Here is a 16,369-nt window from a genome sequence, read left to right as displayed (position 1 = left end):
TTTTACTATAAAAATGTTGCATTCAGGCAGGGAAATTTCCAAATACAGCAAACAGTTCCTGGTGTAGCCAAACAAAACAAAATGGATCTTCCTTCAGTTCATTTACTGTCTTAACCAAACTAGTATAACAAAATAACAAACTTGGGGAACTTAAACATTTATTTTTAATTTTTTGTATTTCTGAGACAGGGTTTCCCTGCAGTCCCAGCTGGCCTGGAACTCACTATGTAGACCAGGCTGGCCTTGATCTTACAGAGATCCTCCTGCCACTGCCTCTCGAGTGTTGGGATTAAAGACATGTGTCACCATGCCTAGCTTTAAATATTTATATTTTTTCAAGTATTTTATTTCTACGTTATGTGTATGCGTGTATTGCCCACATGCAGCAAGTGCACCTGTGTCGTGCAACGCCCGAGGAGGGCTGTCAGATCTCCTGGAACTGGAGCCACAGACAGCTGTCAGCTGCCATATGGGTGCTGGGACTTGAATTCAGGTCCTCTGGAAGAACAGCCAGTGTCCCCAACCACTGAGCAATCTCTCCAGCCCCCCCATCATTTATTTTTTGGTCTTTTTGAGACAGGGTCTCCCTGTAGCCCCAGCTGTCCTGGAACTCACTATGTAGACCAGGCTGGCCTTGAACTCAGAGATCTGCCCGTCTATGCCTCCCGAGAGCTGGGATTAAAGGCGTGCGCCATCACGCCTGGCTTACGTTTATTTTTTTAAGGTAGGGAGTGGTGGTCCACACCTGTCATCCCAGCAGTTGATGGAGGCAGAAGGATAAGGAGTTCAACGCCAGCCTTAGCTAAATAGTGAGTTTGAGGCCAGGCTAGACTGCATGAACACTGTCTCAAAAATGGTTTTCTTTTCTTGGTTCTAGATGCTGGGAAGTACAAGATCAAGGTGCTGGCAGATTCAGTGCTGGGGCCAGGCCCTCTTTCTGGTTTGCAGACCATCACCACTTGGCTGTGGTGGCTTTTCTCATGTGGAAAGAGAAATTTCTGGCACATTTTTATAAAGGCATGAATTCCATCAGGAAGGGCCAACCCCATTACCTCCCAAAGAACCTACCTCCAAATTCATTGTGGATTAGGGCTTCAACATGTGAATTGGAGGGGGGAGTAATAAAACATTTAGCCCATAGCAGCATAATATTGAATTTCTAGAAACTTCAATGTTTATGAAAACCAAGTAATTGTAAATATTTCAGGTTCATGTGCAAACTAAATTTAGTTTCTTGGCACATACTGTTAGATGGTGCAGGCGGCGCCACAGAGGATACTCAAAAGCCACTCAAATGGGATCTGATGCCCTCTTCTGACCTCCATGGGTGCACTTACACACATGCAGGCAATACACTCATACACATAAAATAATAAAATATTTAAAAACCCAACAACCTGGCCAGGCATGGTGGCGTTCTCCTTTAATCCCAGCACCCAGGAGGCAGAGGCATGCAGATCTCTATGTGAGTTCAAGGCCAGCCAGCCTGGTCTACATGGTGAGTTCCAGGCTATCTGGGGGGCTACAGGGAGACCCTGTCTCAAAAAGATGAAAAAAAAAAAAAAAACCCCAAACCCAACAACCTGTTATCCTAGCACTCGGGAAATGAAGGCAGGAAAATCAGCAGGTCTTCAGGGTCATGATCAGTTACATAGGGAGGCCAAGATCAGTCTGGGACACTCTAAAAAAAAAAAATAAGATCAATAATAAAAGAAAGGAAAGAGATTAAAAACCCCAAACTCCCAATTGACCCTAGAGGGCAGCACCGCTCCACTACAACCACAGCGAGACCTGTTCTGCCAGTCTCTGGAACAATGCCTGAACTCTCAAGCACTCAGGAGGCTGATGGGAGTTTGAGGCCAGCCTGGGCTACAGAGTAAACGCTTTTCTCAAACAACAACAAAAGAGCTGCCCAATATTGTAAACACCCATAGGTGGCTTATTAAGTTTAAATTAATATTAAAAATGCTTTGGACACACTTCAGAGGCTTAAAAGTCTGATATATTCACATGTGCCAGCAAAGGTTCAATGACAGTCTCATGTTGACTAAGACATGTGGAAAGAGAGCTAGTCATGTTGTCTGTGATGGGGGAACTTGGGGGTTCAGGGTCTGAGTATGGTCCCTGGTGCCCATCCTCCTTGGGAATCCCCAAGCTCTGTCGTCCCCAGCAGATAAAATGAGGTGTATGGCAAGATGTGGAACAGCATGGATCCCTGAGACTGGGCCCAGCAGTACCATGTGAGCTTCCTTCCATTCTCCAGGGAGCAACTGCTCAGCCTCCTGATGAGGCAGTTCCATTCCAGCCCCACAGAAATGGGGACTTTGTTGTTCTCAGTCCAGATGGACTTTTGCACCTTGTTCCACTACCAGTGTCCTGGCCCACAGCAGGTGAGGACAACCTTTTGGCCCTGTTATAAATGTTTGCTGACTGGCTGAAACTGGGTCTTGCTATGTAGCCCAGATGCCTCCTGCCTCAGTCTCCCAAGTGCTGAGTGTTGGGATTACAGGTGTAAAGCACCATGCCTAGCACAATCCATATTTCCCAAGTCTCAGGAACACAGACATCTGGGACCTGCTGCCTAATGCAATATAAAAGATCAAAGGCAGGATTCAAATAATGCCATTAAAGGTGACACTTAGGTGAAGATGCAAGATGCTTTCCCATGACTCCTACAGTTCCCACAGCATCTTGTGGCACTGGTAATGTGGCCATTCTCATTTGATAGATCAGAAACTGAGGTGCAGAGAGGTGAAGTGACTTATCTAAGCTTCTATTGCTGGTAAGTGGCAAAGATGGGACATGAAAGTCAGGCCTGCATTCCCTCATGCTGTTAACCAGTGTATACCAGCATTGCCAAGCAGGATCCACAAACACAACTGGTAGTGCTACAGGACTGTCTCAGGGAACACCAGGATGGTCACATTATTATCAAGACTAGACCTTGCTATGTTGTCTAGACTGGCCTCAAAATGTTGACTCGAGGCTAGTTAGAAGCACTGGATGCTCTTGCAGAGGACCAGGGTTCAGTTCCCAGTACCCACATTGCAGTTAACAATCCCTAACTCCAGTTCCAGGTGATCTGATGCCCTCTTCTGGCCTCCACGGGCACTGCATGACATGGGTGTACTTAACTTTCTTGCAGCCAAAACACTCATACATTTAACATTAAAAAAAAAAAATTAAATGTTGGCTTCAATCAAACCTCCTCTCCCTCTCATGTAGCCCTGGATGGCCTGGAACTCACAATGTACACTTGTAGACCAGGCTGGCCTCTATCTAAGAGATCCCTGTCTGCCTCTGCCTACCAAGTACTGAGATTAATGAAAGTGCTCCACCACTCCACTCCTTCTTTTTGGATCCCATTTAGCTCAGGCTGCTGACCCTGGACTTGCTATGTATTCGAGGATGACCTTGAACTCCTCCTGATCCTCCTGTCTCCACCTCCCAAGTGCTGGGATCACAGGTTTGCATCATGGCACCCAGCTTTTGTCTGTTTCCAGTGCTGGGGATAAAGCTGAGGGCCCAATCCTCATGTCTCACTATAAATCCCAGGTCAGTTATGAACTTGGGATTCTCCTGCTTCCTGAGTGCTGGAATTATAGATATACATTACATCTGGCCTGGAATGCCCTATACATTCATAAATACATATATATATGTACGCACACACACATAAAAATTTCAAAGTGGGCTTGTATAGTTTTTCTTTTTCTTTTTTTTGTCTTTTTGAGACAGGTTCTCCCTGTAGCTCCAGCTGGGCTGGAACGCACTATGTAGACCAGGCTGGCCTTGAACTCACAGAGAGCCACCTGCCTCTCTGCCTCCTGAGAGCTGGGATTAAAGGCATGCACCAAGATGCCTGGCTTATTTTTAAAATATTTTATTTTTATTTTTTATGTGTATGAGTGTATTGCCTGCATGTATGTAAGTGCACCTGTGTATGTAAGTGCAGTGCCTGCATGTAAGTAAGTGCAATGCCCTCTGAGGCCAGAAAAGGGCAATGGATCCCCTGGAACTGGAGTTATGGATGGTTGTTTGCTGCCATGTGCGTGCTGGGAACCAACCTGGGTCCTCTGCAGAGCAGCCAGTGCTCTTAACTGCTAAGCCATCTCTCCAGCCCCTAATATTTCTATTTTCAGTTTCAGGAAGAATGCACAAGAGGTAAAGTGACAAAATAAGCATTTATTAGAAGGGCATAAGGCTGAGAGGAAACTCTTCAACACCAGCTTGTAAGAGGAAACTCCTCAGCACCAGCTTCCCCCTTGTTGTAGGGAAGCAAGGCACTGGCTTGTCCCACCTCCCAGCCTGGCAGGGAAGATCTGGAACAGAGCTCATAGATATCTGACCTGCTCATCTGGTGGTAGCTCAGTGTCCTGTGCCTGAGCAACCAATGTCAAGGGAGACTGCAGAGGAAGTTATGCAGAGGCAAGGCCAGGATACCTGACAGGGAGATGCCCAAGGTGTCAGAAATACAAGCAGCCTCCATGGCAAATTCTCGGTGTTTGTCACTGGTCTGGGAGGGCAGAAAAAAGGGTTAGGCTTCCATCTTCAAGACTCCTGTCCTGGACTCTTGAGGCCACCCACAGTCCTCTCCCACCTAGTACAGACCTCCAGTGCAATGTTATGGAAGGTGTTCACGTAGGCAGCACCACCCAGGAGCCCTTCATACAGAACGATGAGGAAGACGAGGTAGATGTTTGGCAAGAAGCTCATATACACATCTGCCAGCAGGAAGGCCAGGTTGAGGCACTGTGAGCAGAGGCAGAGGGAGGTTTGAAGCTGGCACAGTAGAGCAGGGAGGTGGAGGGTCTCAACCAGAAGTGCCTGGTTGTAGGAGACACTGGGTGAAGGAGAGGGATAATAGGCCTGGGTAAGAGGCCAACACTTAGCTGGGCCTGTGTGACCCTGAGGTGTGGTAGGGCTTCTTCAGCTCCATCCCTAGCAGGGCACACCTTGTAGATCCCTCCCCTTCCCATTCCCATCACTCCTAGCCTGGACTGCTCCTCAGCCTTCCCTAACTGGAGATTTTTTTTTAAAAAGTATTTTTATTTTATGTGTACGAGTGTACTGCCTGCATGTATATAAGTACACCCATGTCATGTAATGCCCACGGAACTCAGAAGAGGGCTTTGAATTTCCCTGGAACTGGAGTTACGGATGGTTGTTAGCCACCATGTGGGTGCTGGGAATCAAACCCAGGTCCTCTGCAAAAGCAGCCAGTGCTCTTAACCATTGAACCATCTCTTCAGCACCCCCGTTTTAAAAAAAGGCCTGAACAAGCTTGCTTAGGTTCTCCCCAAGTCCTCTATCCCCACTGCAGATCTAACCTTAGGGCCTTGTGCTTTGTAAGCAAGTCCTACCACTAAGTCACATCCTCAGCATCCAAGGGGCCCTCTGAGCCACCCCCAAAACCCCCCATTACTGGACTAGAGGTCTTCTTGGCTGCCCCACTGGCATCTAGCCAGGGACAATGCTAAACAGTGACAACTCACAAGACATCCACACAACTGAATCATCTGGCCCCAAATGCCAAAAGTTCTAAAGTTGAGAAACCATGGTTTTCATGTTCTCACTTCTTTTAAGAATCTGCCTTGGTCCCACCTGAAGGTGCTAATCCGTATTCTGTGCCTGGGTTTCTTAGGAGTGTCTCACTATCCCAGCCCTTAGCACACTGTAGTTTCTCCATTGTGGGCCACCACCTGGTGGCTTATAGGCTCCATGTGCAAAGAATTGCACAGGGATCTGGGCACCAGGCAGGCCTCCCACTTCAAGGGTCATAATTCAGTAAAACAGAGGGGCTGGGTGAGCTGCACTGAAAAGAACATACCCTGGTAACACCAGTGCAAGGGGAGACCTGCAAACCTTCACTTGTGGGCGAGGCCTGGTACATCGTGCAATGGCAGTAAGGGACTAGGAGCCATGGCTCTGTCAAACACCTTGGCTGACATGACATCTCAAACCATAAGCTACATGTTTCAGCAACATCTGGAAGAACCTTCAGCTGCAAATTGCTGACATAACTGTTGACCAAGTCTTGGGGCTGGCCACTGATCAGATAAATAAGATCAGAGCTGTTATCATACTTTAAAGTATAATCTCTACTTCTGTATTTCATCATAAAATTGTATTTAAATTTTTTTTTTAACCTTAAAACACTTTTGTGTGTGTGCACATTGTGGAAGTCAGAGGATAACCTGCAGGAATCAGTTCCACCATGTGAACCTGGGGATCAATCTCAGGTTGTCAGACTTGGTGGCAGCCCTTACCTGCTGGGCCATCTCCTGGCCCATGAATTGACTTCTTTCACCATGGAAACCTGGCTGGCCTGCCTCTGCCTCCTGAGTGCTGGGATTAGGTGTGTGCCACCACTCTGACATGAATTCTTTTTTTTTTTTCTTTTTTGAGACAGGGTGTCCTTGTAGCCCCAGCTGTCCTAGAACTATGGAGACCAGGCTGGCCTCGAACTTACAAAGATCCGCCTGCCTCTGCCTCCCAAGTGCCGGGATTAAAAGCATGCGTCACCATGCCCGGCTTGTTTGGTCTTTTTGAGACATGGTCTCCCTGTAGTCTCAGCTGAGAATTGACTCCCCCAAGTCATCCCTAACCTCCATAATAACATCTTGGCACTTGAGCCCCTCCCCCAGATAAAACAAAGCAAGCAGCACAACATGGGCTGTGGTGCTCACCTTTAGTCCCAGCACTCAGGAGGCAGAGAGGAGGGTCTCTATAGGTTTCAGGCCAAAATCTTGTTCTTCCATTCTTTACCTCAGTGCTATTGCATGAGAAATAGATGCTGCCCACAAACTAGAGACTGAACCCACAGCACTGGTACATGCTTGGCAAATGCTCTGCCTCACCCTGCCCCACCATACCTGATTTCTACACAGGGAAATTAAGGCTGAGAAGTTCAGAGACCTGCTCTGAGTCACAGAACTATTGGGCACAGAAGCTGACAATGACCCACAAGTTTGGCTTCTGAGGCCACACATTCTATATGGAGTCTTGCTGGTCTTCAATGCTGTGCTTAGTACTGCTAGTGTACACTAAACCCTTCTGCTGAGTGAGGGAAGCAGGGAGGCCTGGGGAAGCTGGGAGCCAAGGTGGAGTGGAATAAGGGACTCAGTACCTGCAGTAGGGCCAGGACCCAGGTGAGGCGGATTTGACAACAGTGGAGAGAAGAGCGGGAGATGAACACACCAGCCTGGTACAGCATCTGGTACCTGAGATGCAGGTAGGGAAGCTGCTCTGGATGTCTACTGGACCAGGCAGTCCACAGGTCCCCATCATCAAGAGGCCCTCCCAGCCCACTGCCCATCTGCCACCTGTCGACTTCTCTCACCAGCGGTACTGCTGAGCATGACTCAGGGATGTGTTTCGGAAAAACAGGAGCTCAAACTACAGCAAAGACCAGATAGGAGAGATGAGAGACAGGTGGGGACTTGTGACTCCATAGCTCTCTCCTCCCACATCCCCCTTCCAGCACCCCTCACTCACAAGTCCCTGGTTGATAAAATACTCTGCAAAGTAAACCAGAACCAAGGGGACGATGTAGTGCAACAGGCCCTGGAAGAGTTGAAAGAGTAAACGGAAGGCTGGAAATGGAGACTACCCATAGGGCACTCACACCCGCTGTCACCATCCGAACCTTGAACACTGTCCACCTTTCCTGGAGGGAGAGGTCCCAGCTAGAACCTACAGAGGAGTAGGGAGAGAGGGCAGAGGAAGACTGCTCAGCCAGAGGAACCAGCATACAAAAAGCAACCGGTCGCCATAACAGTGTGTGCATTATTTAATTGCCACTGACATGTATGTAGATATATACATACACTTTTTTTTTTTTTCAGTCTTTTTGAGACAGGGTTTCCCTGTAGCCCCAGCTGGCCTAGACTCACTAAGTAGATCAGGCAGCATCGAACTCACAGAGCTCCTCCTGCCCCTTTAATTATAAAAATAAATAAAAGTCTGAGGGCTGGAGATATAGTTCAATAACAGAGCACTTCCCTAATACTGGGATTAAAGGCCACCACGCCTGGCAACATGAACTTTTTAAAAATTATGATTTTGGGGCTGGAGAGATGGCTCAGCAGTTAAGAACACTGGCTGTTCTGGGAGAAGACCCAGGTTCAAATCCCAGCACCCATATGGCAGCTAACAACTGTCCGTAACTCCAGTTCCAGGGGATCTGACAGCCTCTTCTGTCCTCTGCAGGCATTGCACGACATGGGTGCACTTACCTACATGCAGGCAATATACACATACGCAGAATAAATAAAATTATTTTAAAAAAAAACCCCAAAACTATGACTTTTAAAACAGAAAGGGCTAGTCTATAGATCAGTGGTAGAGCTTTTATTTGCCCAACAATGTGTGTCCCTGAGTTCTATCCCCACCTCCAACAACAACAAAAGAGATGGCAGGTTGCCTACTTCATTCCAGGCTTGCTGGCTCTACTTTCTGTTTCTAGAATATCCAGGCTCATTCTTTCCATAGGGCCTTAGCATGACCTTTCTTCTGCCTGGAACCTGTTTACCCAGACATCCACAGGACTAACTCCTTGTCAGTCAAGTTTCAGCCCAAACATGTCTTTCAAAAGGCCTTCTTGATCCAGTAAGAAGGTTCAGTGGGTGAGGGCTCTTGCTGACAAGCCTGACCAACCTGAGTCTGATCCCAGGAACCCACAAGGTGAAAGGAGAAAACTGATTGCCACAGGTGTCCTGACCTCCACATTTGTGTAATGGCATGCCCCTCCCCTTCACCGCCCCTCTGTGGCTGGAGAGGTGGCTAAGTGGTAAAGAGCACTTCCTAATCTTACAGGGGACCTGATTTTGGCTTCTAGCACCAAACTGGTCAGATCACAAATGCCTATAAATCCAGATCCTGGGGATCCAAAGCCCTCTTCTGGCCTTTGTGAGAACGGACACACATTGCATACATTCACACATATACACATAAATAAAAACAAATCTTAAAAATTAAAAAAAGGATAGATGTGGTGGCAAACTCCTTTAATCCCAGCACTTGGGAGGCAGAGGCAGGCGAGTTTCTCTTGAGTTTGAGGACAACCTGGTTACATAATGAACTCTAGGGGAAGAGAGGCTACTCTGAAAAAACAATTTTTTAAAATAGAAATAAAAATGCCGGGGCTGGAGAGGTGATTCAGCGGCTAAGGGCACAGACTGCTCTTGCAAAGGACCTGGGTTCGATTCTCAGCACCCACATGGTGGCTAACAACCATGTGTAACTCCAGTTCCAAGGGAATATGACACCCTTTTCTGACCTCCACAGGCTGTTGCATGACACAAGTACAGTTACACACATGCAGGTAATACATTTATACACATAAAGTATTTAAAAAAAATGCCTTCTCTTAGAGCCTTCCATAAAGGAGCCCCAATCCTTCCTCATACCCTTAACTGTCACTTTCAGTCCTATCCCTATTTTATGTCTTGTGAAAATGTCCTGTCAGACACACTGCCTGATGTATGAGCCGCTCTCATGTCTCCACCTTGAGCATCACCATTGGCCAGCAGTCAGAATGTCTGACATGTGGTCAGTACTCAAGGAATATTCTGGGATACAGCACACCAACCCCTCCCCTCTCAACTCTATCCACTGTAAAGACCAAAATCCCAAGATACACAGCAACCCTGGGAGGGTCTGTGTCTCCTACCTGTCTTTGACTCGGAGGCCTCAGTGCCTATGAGGGGCTGCCGGGCAGCAGTCTCTGTCTCATCTTCCCTTCCAGAGTTCTGGGGCTCAGGAGATATGAGCAGTAAGAAATAGCTGGGATGGAACAGGAAACCAACAGTCAATGAGCCCCTGTCGGGCCAGAGATGTGCCCAGGTCCTTTAGGCCACTCCCTTCCACAGGGGTAAGTGTCTAAAGATGGGAACTCACCACCTCTAAGGCACCAGATCCCGTGCTGAAGAGCTTCGTATGTGGACAAATGTTACTTCCTTTTTTTTTTTAAAGACAGGATTTCATACTATGTAGTCCTGGCTGGCCTGGCTTGGAACTTGCTATGTAGACCAGGCTATCCTCAAACTCAGAGAGCCACCTTCTGAGGTTAAAGGCCTGCAGCATCAGGACTGACAAATGCTTCCTTCTTTGGGACCCAACTCTGTCTCCTTGTTTCTATCCAGGGCCTTCATCTGACTGCACCAGCAGGTCAATTCTGTTTCCTTATTATTACCCAACAACTGCTCTAGCTACCACTTTTTGTATGTCCACTTATTATGTGTGTATGTATGTATGTTTTGCCTGCATGTATCTAAGTACATCTTTGTTGTACAATGTCCACAGTGGCCAGAAAAGGGTGTCAGATCCCTGGAACTGGAGTTACAGATGGTTGTTAGCTGCCTTGTGGGTGCTGGGAACCAATCCTTTACACGAGTAGCCCATGTTCTTAGCTCTTAACTGCTGAGTCACCTCTCCAGCTACATATTTCATTTTTAATTATGTGTGTGTATATGTGTAGGTGAGTGCATGGGAGGGAGTACAATGCCCACAGAGGCCATTAAAAGGCATCAGACCTCCTGGAGCTGGAGTTATAGGCTGTTGTGGAGTTGCCTGGCACGTGTACTGGGAAACTGAACTTGGATCCTTGTGAAGAGCTACAACTGCTCTTAACCTCTAAGTCATTTCTCCAGCTCATAGTATGTGTGTGTGTACACACATGTGCCTGTGTGGAGGTCAAAGAACAACTCAAGGGAGTTGGTTCTCTCCTTTCACAATGTGGGACCGGGGATTGAACTCAGGTTGTCAGGCTTGGCAGCAAGAGCCTTTACCTGTTGAGTCATCTCACTGGCCCTTCATTTTTTAATTTTTATTAAATGTGTTCTTTGACAATTTCACACAGATATATAGCATTTTGATAATTTCCACCCCCCACTCTTTCCTGTCTCCCTTTCACACTGTCATCCCCCTCCCTGCCCCACAAGTCCCTTTCTCACATTTATGTCTTTTTGATTTGTGACCCACTAAGTTTAACCAGGGTCATCTATGAGATCATCACTATATTTTTTGAGCTAGGGTCTCAATATGTAGCCCAGGCAGGCTTTGAACTTGTGATCCCCTTGCTTCAGCCTCCCAAGTGCTGGGATTAATAGGTGTTCAGCACTGCAACTGGCCCGACTTCTTTTTTCTACCTTGCCTTGTCCTAAGCCATAATATGAAGTAATAAGCTTCACTGGCTTTTGAACATTGTTTTCTAATACACATAAAAATATAGAAATATAGCCAGGAGCTGGGAGTGGTGGTGCATGCCTTTAATCCCAGCACTCGGGAGACAGAGGCAGGCGGATCTCTGTGAGTTCAAGGCCAGCCTGGTCTACTTAGTGAGCTCCAGGACAGGTGGAACTATAGGGAAACCCTATCTCAAAAAGACCGAAAAAAAAAAAAAAAATACACAGAACAAATAAACCAAAGTCTACCCTTGTCCCAGTTCTAGTCTCTTGGAAAGCTCACTGTGCTGAATACTTCATATTCATCACCTCACAAGAAAAGGGTTTGAACCACTGTCATTTGTGATATGGAGACAACTGAGCATCAGTGAAGTATAACTTGTCTAGTGTCACATAGCTCAGCTAACAAGTCCTCATTCTGGGACTCAAATTGAGGGGTGGCAAGTGTCCAGAATCTGGGCTGGGCATGGTGGCACATGCCTTTAATCCCAATACTTAGGAGGCAGGGGTAAGATCTCTGTGAGTTTGAGACCAGCCTGGCCTACACAGTGAGTTCCAGTCCAGACAGGGCTACACAGTGAGATGGTTCAAAACAAACTAACAGTCCAGAATCCACATGCCTCCACGACAAGCTGAAGGGAGCTGAAAACTCTGATGAGAATCAAGTTCCTCTTCCCACCTTCTGTTCTGTGGGCCCAGGGATGCTCACCTGATCAGCAGCAGAGCCGGGATCCCCAACATTGAAAGTAAGGTGTGCTGGGGGGAGAGGCCAGCCTGGGTGAGGCCGAGGTAAGACAGCGACCCGAGAAGCCCCGAACCCCCAGTACCCGAGGACCACCAGGAGATCACAGCCCTAAGAAGAACACAGAAGCACTCAGGAGGATGAAGGCAGCAGGGGGCCAACCTTTCCACTTCTTTCCTGCCCTGCCTGCTTACCTGGGGTAGAAGGCAGTGAGAGAGAGGAAGGTGACCTCCCCTAGACCTGATGAGATGCTGGCCAAAACCACACCTGGGAGGATAAAGATGAGGTGGCCCTTAATGGACAGCCACAGTCCTCTATGGTGTTTGACCACAGCCTCATCTGCATCAGCTCAGGGGACTTAAAGCACATCTATCTGCCCATCTAAGGACTGGACAGGACAGGTTCCCATCTGAAGCAGAGCCAGCCAAGTCCCTCCTTCCACATATCCTCTCCCAGAGATTGTACCTCTATCCTCGCAGTTATTCAATCAGGAACAAGGACTCACCCTTTGTATCCTTTCCACCCCCATAGTTGGGTCTTATAGACCCTGTTCAGCCCAACCTACACTGTCAGTCTACCCATTCTTCTTAGTGACCCCCTCCAAATCATTCCCAAATCCCTCCCATCATTCCCTGTTTGGGGAAACTCTAATAAAAGTCTCCTTCTTCATCTCATTCTCTATTCTTTCTCTCTCTTTTTCTTTAGGGGGTGGTGGTGGTCTCACTATATAGCATTGGCTGGCCTGGAGTTCGCTATGTAGACTAGACTGACCTCAAACTCACAGAGATCCACCTGCCTCTGTCTCACAAATGCTGGGATTAAAGGCATGCACCCACACACCTGGCTTTCTTCTTGGTTTTGTTTTCTTTTTTTGGTCTTTTTGAGACAGTGTCTCTCTGTAACCCCAGCTGGCCTAGAACTCGCTATGTAGACCAGGCTAGCCTTGAATTCATAGAGATCCAACTGCCTCTGCCTCCCAAGTGCTGGGATTAAAGGCGTGCGCTATCATACCTGGCATTCTTCTTGTTTTTTTGAAACAGGGTCTTGTTGTATAGCCCAGGCTAGTCTTAACACACTAAGTGGCCTAGACTGGTGACAATCCTCTCCTGTCCCAGTCTTTGAAATTATGTATAAAAACACACACACACAGCATAGTAGTCTCCTGAGGCTACAGAAATATCCTTTTTCTCTGGGGAGCTGAGGAGATCACCCTGACCCCACCCCCCTATAGGGACTCTGTTGAGGCTTCTCTGGGCTCATCCACCTGACACAGAAGTGAACACTCACCACACAGGCTGATTGTCACTGACTGGGAAAAAGCAACCAGGATGAAGCTTCCAGCAGAACAAATTCCAATGACAAGGACCCGGGGGCTGAAGAAGAGATTGGGATGGACTTAGAAGGTCATCTACATGCTAGGTTAGCTATCTTCAGGCTACCACTCTGCCCTCCACTCTTTGACCCACCTCCTGCCACCCTGACCCAGACCTGTATGGCAGCAAATGAAGGCCAAGAGGAGCCAGGAGTTTGATGATGAGGGTGGGAAGGATGTCTGCCAGCAGTACCGCCTGAGACAGGAGAAGAGAATAAGAGCCTAGCCCCTCTCCCAGGGACGACTCTGAGCTTCAGTTTCCTCATCTGGAAAATGGGGAGGCTTTCAGTGTTCAGCTCACAAACTATCGTGATGGTGTTACCTAAGCTAATATATGCCACTCAGGGCGAGGCCCCAGCAACTAGCAGTCTTGATCATTTTAATCCTGACAGTCCCAGCTGGGTGCAGAGGGGTTGGGGATAGATACAAAGTCCTCACGAGGACCACATGGGTACTCACAGCTGTGGAGATGGAGTTGCAATCAAATCGAGATGAGCTGTTGTGAGGGACAGGTGTTGGGCCTGGGTCCACCTATGGGAGAAAAGATAAGGCCCAGTTCCAGCTCTGCTCTAACCTGAAGGACAGCTCTGGGTCAGCATCAGCTTCTTGGGGGTCTTAGTTTTTCTATGTGTACAATGAAGGAGGGTGTTTAGAGAAGTCTAACTAAAGGCCCATAGGCCAAAAATAGTCCCCCCAAATGGACATAACACATTTTAGAGCTTTTGTATAGAGATCTGGGTTTCCAGAAAAATCTCATCTGGGACCCAATGCCCTGTTCAATCTGCAAAGAAGAAGTTGTTCCTTTTGACACATGCACTTTCCAGTTCAGTAAGACAAGCAGTTCTCACTGGGGGTGATTTTATCCTCAAGGAACATTTATCACATTGGAGACATTCTTGGTTGTCACTCTAGGTTGTCAGGCATTGCTACTAGCATCTAGTGGGTAGACACACCAAATGCAACTAAATATCCTACAGTGTACAGGACTGACAAAGAGTCACCCAGTTCCAAATGGCAATAGGGTCCAGGTGTCAAATTTGCTATAGGCCAAAGTCTTACCCAGCCAGTTATTTAAGTTTGCTAACCTAGTACCCATTGCTCTCTTAAGGATCCCTCCTGCCCTGAGGGTATGGGAGACTAAGTACTTTAGCCCTCTTACCCTACCCATGGTTGCTTCATGAATTTTTTAGGGGGCCTCTGTTCCTAAGTGAGTCCTTCCTCTTCCCATGGGGACTAACCCTATGGTGGTAGTAAAGAGGGGCTCACTTACATGGCTCTGGTTCCTAGATGTCTGTTCCTGCCTTAGGATGTCATGGGCAGCACTTAGCATCACCACATATGAGAAGTTGTTGCAAAGGCCCAGGATCCTGGAATAAGAATAGATCTCCATTTCCTTTCTGGCCTTCCATCTATCCATGGTCCTTGCAGATCTCTCCCTTATCTGTGCCTTTCAAACACCACCGTTTTTTGCCCTCCACCACCAGTATCAGGGGTATAATAGAGGCTTTGGGATTAGATCTGGGTTCATGGCCAAGCTCCAAGCCCTTCTTCCCAGGAAGATATTCTTGACCACTCTCTCTTCTGAAACCTCCCTATGATTGAGTTCTTGGGGCATATCTCATCCACCAATGCACTGTGTGGTAGAGTAAAAACACCCTGGGGCTTGAAACCCAAAAGACTGTGTTCAACTCCCAGGTCAGTTGCTTCCTACACTTCAGTGGCCTTGGTATGTCTACTCATATGTAAAAGAGAGAAATAAGTTTATCTCCTGAGGACCTCAAAGAATGCTGTAGGGATCAAATTAACACCAAAGCTCTTTATGATCTCTAAAGGATCTTGTTCGCTCACACACATCTCCCAGAACTGTGGTCAGGGCTAAGAAAACACAAATTAAAAAACCTGCAGAGGACACAGAGCCCTAGACTAGCATGTGGAAGGCTCTGGTTTCACTACCCAGCACTGCAAACATAAAAACAATTGGGCAGCTGGCTGTGGTGCCTAGCACTTGAGAGGCAGAAGGGTCAGGAATTCAAGGGCTGTGCCCCACTGCACAGCAAGTCTGAGGCACATAATACCTTGCCTTTAAAAAAGGTCCAACTTGAGTTGGTTGGAAGAAAACATCAAGTAAATACTACAGACGTTACAAGGATCTGGCCAATAGGTGGAGGTGGTAATTAAATGTTATTTGGAAAATTCAACAGGTGGCCCGAGGGCAAACTAGTTTATTCATAAATATGGATTCAAGTTTTGACCCCCCCCGCCCGTCCTCCAGCAATACTTTTAACTTTTATAGAACTTTCAGGCCACTTACCAGAAGCCCACCGCATTCTTCCAATGGGCACTCTGATTATCCAACGAATGAGCTTGGGGCTCGGAGTCGTTTCCCTCTCCTGGGAGGAACAGAAGGCATGACCCACCCATTCAGGTGCGCGACCGCCCCGCGCGAGTTCTGTTACCGGGGAGTCAACTTCGCCGGACAGAGGTGGTCAGCCCCACGAGAACCGACAAGACTACTCACTCTCAGCAAGGCGCCCATACAAGCCCGCACAGCTTCCCATGGCATCAAGTTCGGGTCCCCCAAAGAGCCCAGAGTCAGGGCGCGCTAGGGCTTGGCCTCAACAGGACGGATGAGAGTCTGCGACAGGCGAGAAAGATCAACGGCGCGTGACCAAGCCCAGCAGCTGGGCGCTGCACTCGTCCGAAGCCAGACGGCCCATCAGCCGACCCAGAAGCCACAGCTCGAGCCCATCCGCGCCCCACCCGGTGGACTCTGGCTCCGCCCCCCAGGCCTGTACCTTTAAGAGCAGCTACATCGCAGAGGAGCAGGTTGGAGGGTCACGTGACAGTACCCGTGGGTCTCCCATCACGTGCTTGGAGGTCCTTCTACTTCCGAGTACCATCTTCTTCCGCGTTCTCAGCTGCGGATTGTTGGAAAGGGAGAAGGCCGGAGAATCCGGGACTCCCTGGTTTTGAACTGGAGCGGGTGGGAGCGTCAACTTCGAGCGGTGATTAGCAAGCGCCCAAGACGCAGAAGAATGCCAGCACTAGTCATGGCGCGGGGAGCTTCAG

The 16,369-nt window shown here is 48.0% G+C and overlaps 1 protein-coding gene across 2 annotated transcripts; it reads right to left on the bottom strand.

The window, feature by feature from the left end:
- Positions 1–4,165: 4,165 nt before the first annotated feature.
- On the bottom strand, positions 4,166–16,347 carry Cln3 (CLN3 lysosomal/endosomal transmembrane protein, battenin). 2 transcript variants are annotated; one of them, XM_008823932.3, is made up of 16 exons: positions 16,096–16,347; positions 15,819–15,935; positions 15,612–15,690; positions 14,571–14,667; positions 13,760–13,831; positions 13,417–13,496; positions 13,216–13,301; positions 12,123–12,195; positions 11,896–12,039; positions 9,674–9,786; positions 7,649–7,695; positions 7,498–7,566; positions 7,343–7,398; positions 7,130–7,223; positions 4,612–4,752; positions 4,166–4,516 (listed from the first exon to the last, which is right to left on the bottom strand). In XM_008823932.3, exons 2-16 carry the CDS (start codon positions 15,856–15,858, stop codon positions 4,397–4,399), a joined length of 1,311 nt encoding a protein of 436 aa, XP_008822154.1. In that variant the 5' UTR covers positions 15,859–15,935; positions 16,096–16,347; the 3' UTR covers positions 4,166–4,396. The 2 variants fall into 2 exon arrangements, with proteins under 2 accessions (XP_008822154.1, XP_029414922.1); XM_029559062.1 differs by lacking the exons at positions 15,819–15,935; positions 16,096–16,347 and having other exon boundaries at positions 13,395–13,496.
- Between the last annotated feature and the right edge of the window lie 22 nt (positions 16,348–16,369).

Source organism: Nannospalax galili, unplaced genomic scaffold (assembly GCF_000622305.1).
Source record: "Nannospalax galili isolate Female #2095 unplaced genomic scaffold, S.galili_v1.0 scaffold788, whole genome shotgun sequence".
NCBI lineage: Eukaryota > Metazoa > Chordata > Mammalia > Rodentia > Spalacidae > Nannospalax > Nannospalax galili.
The sequence above is the reverse complement of the archived record's forward strand: the minus strand, read 5'-3'. Positions and strand labels throughout refer to the sequence as shown.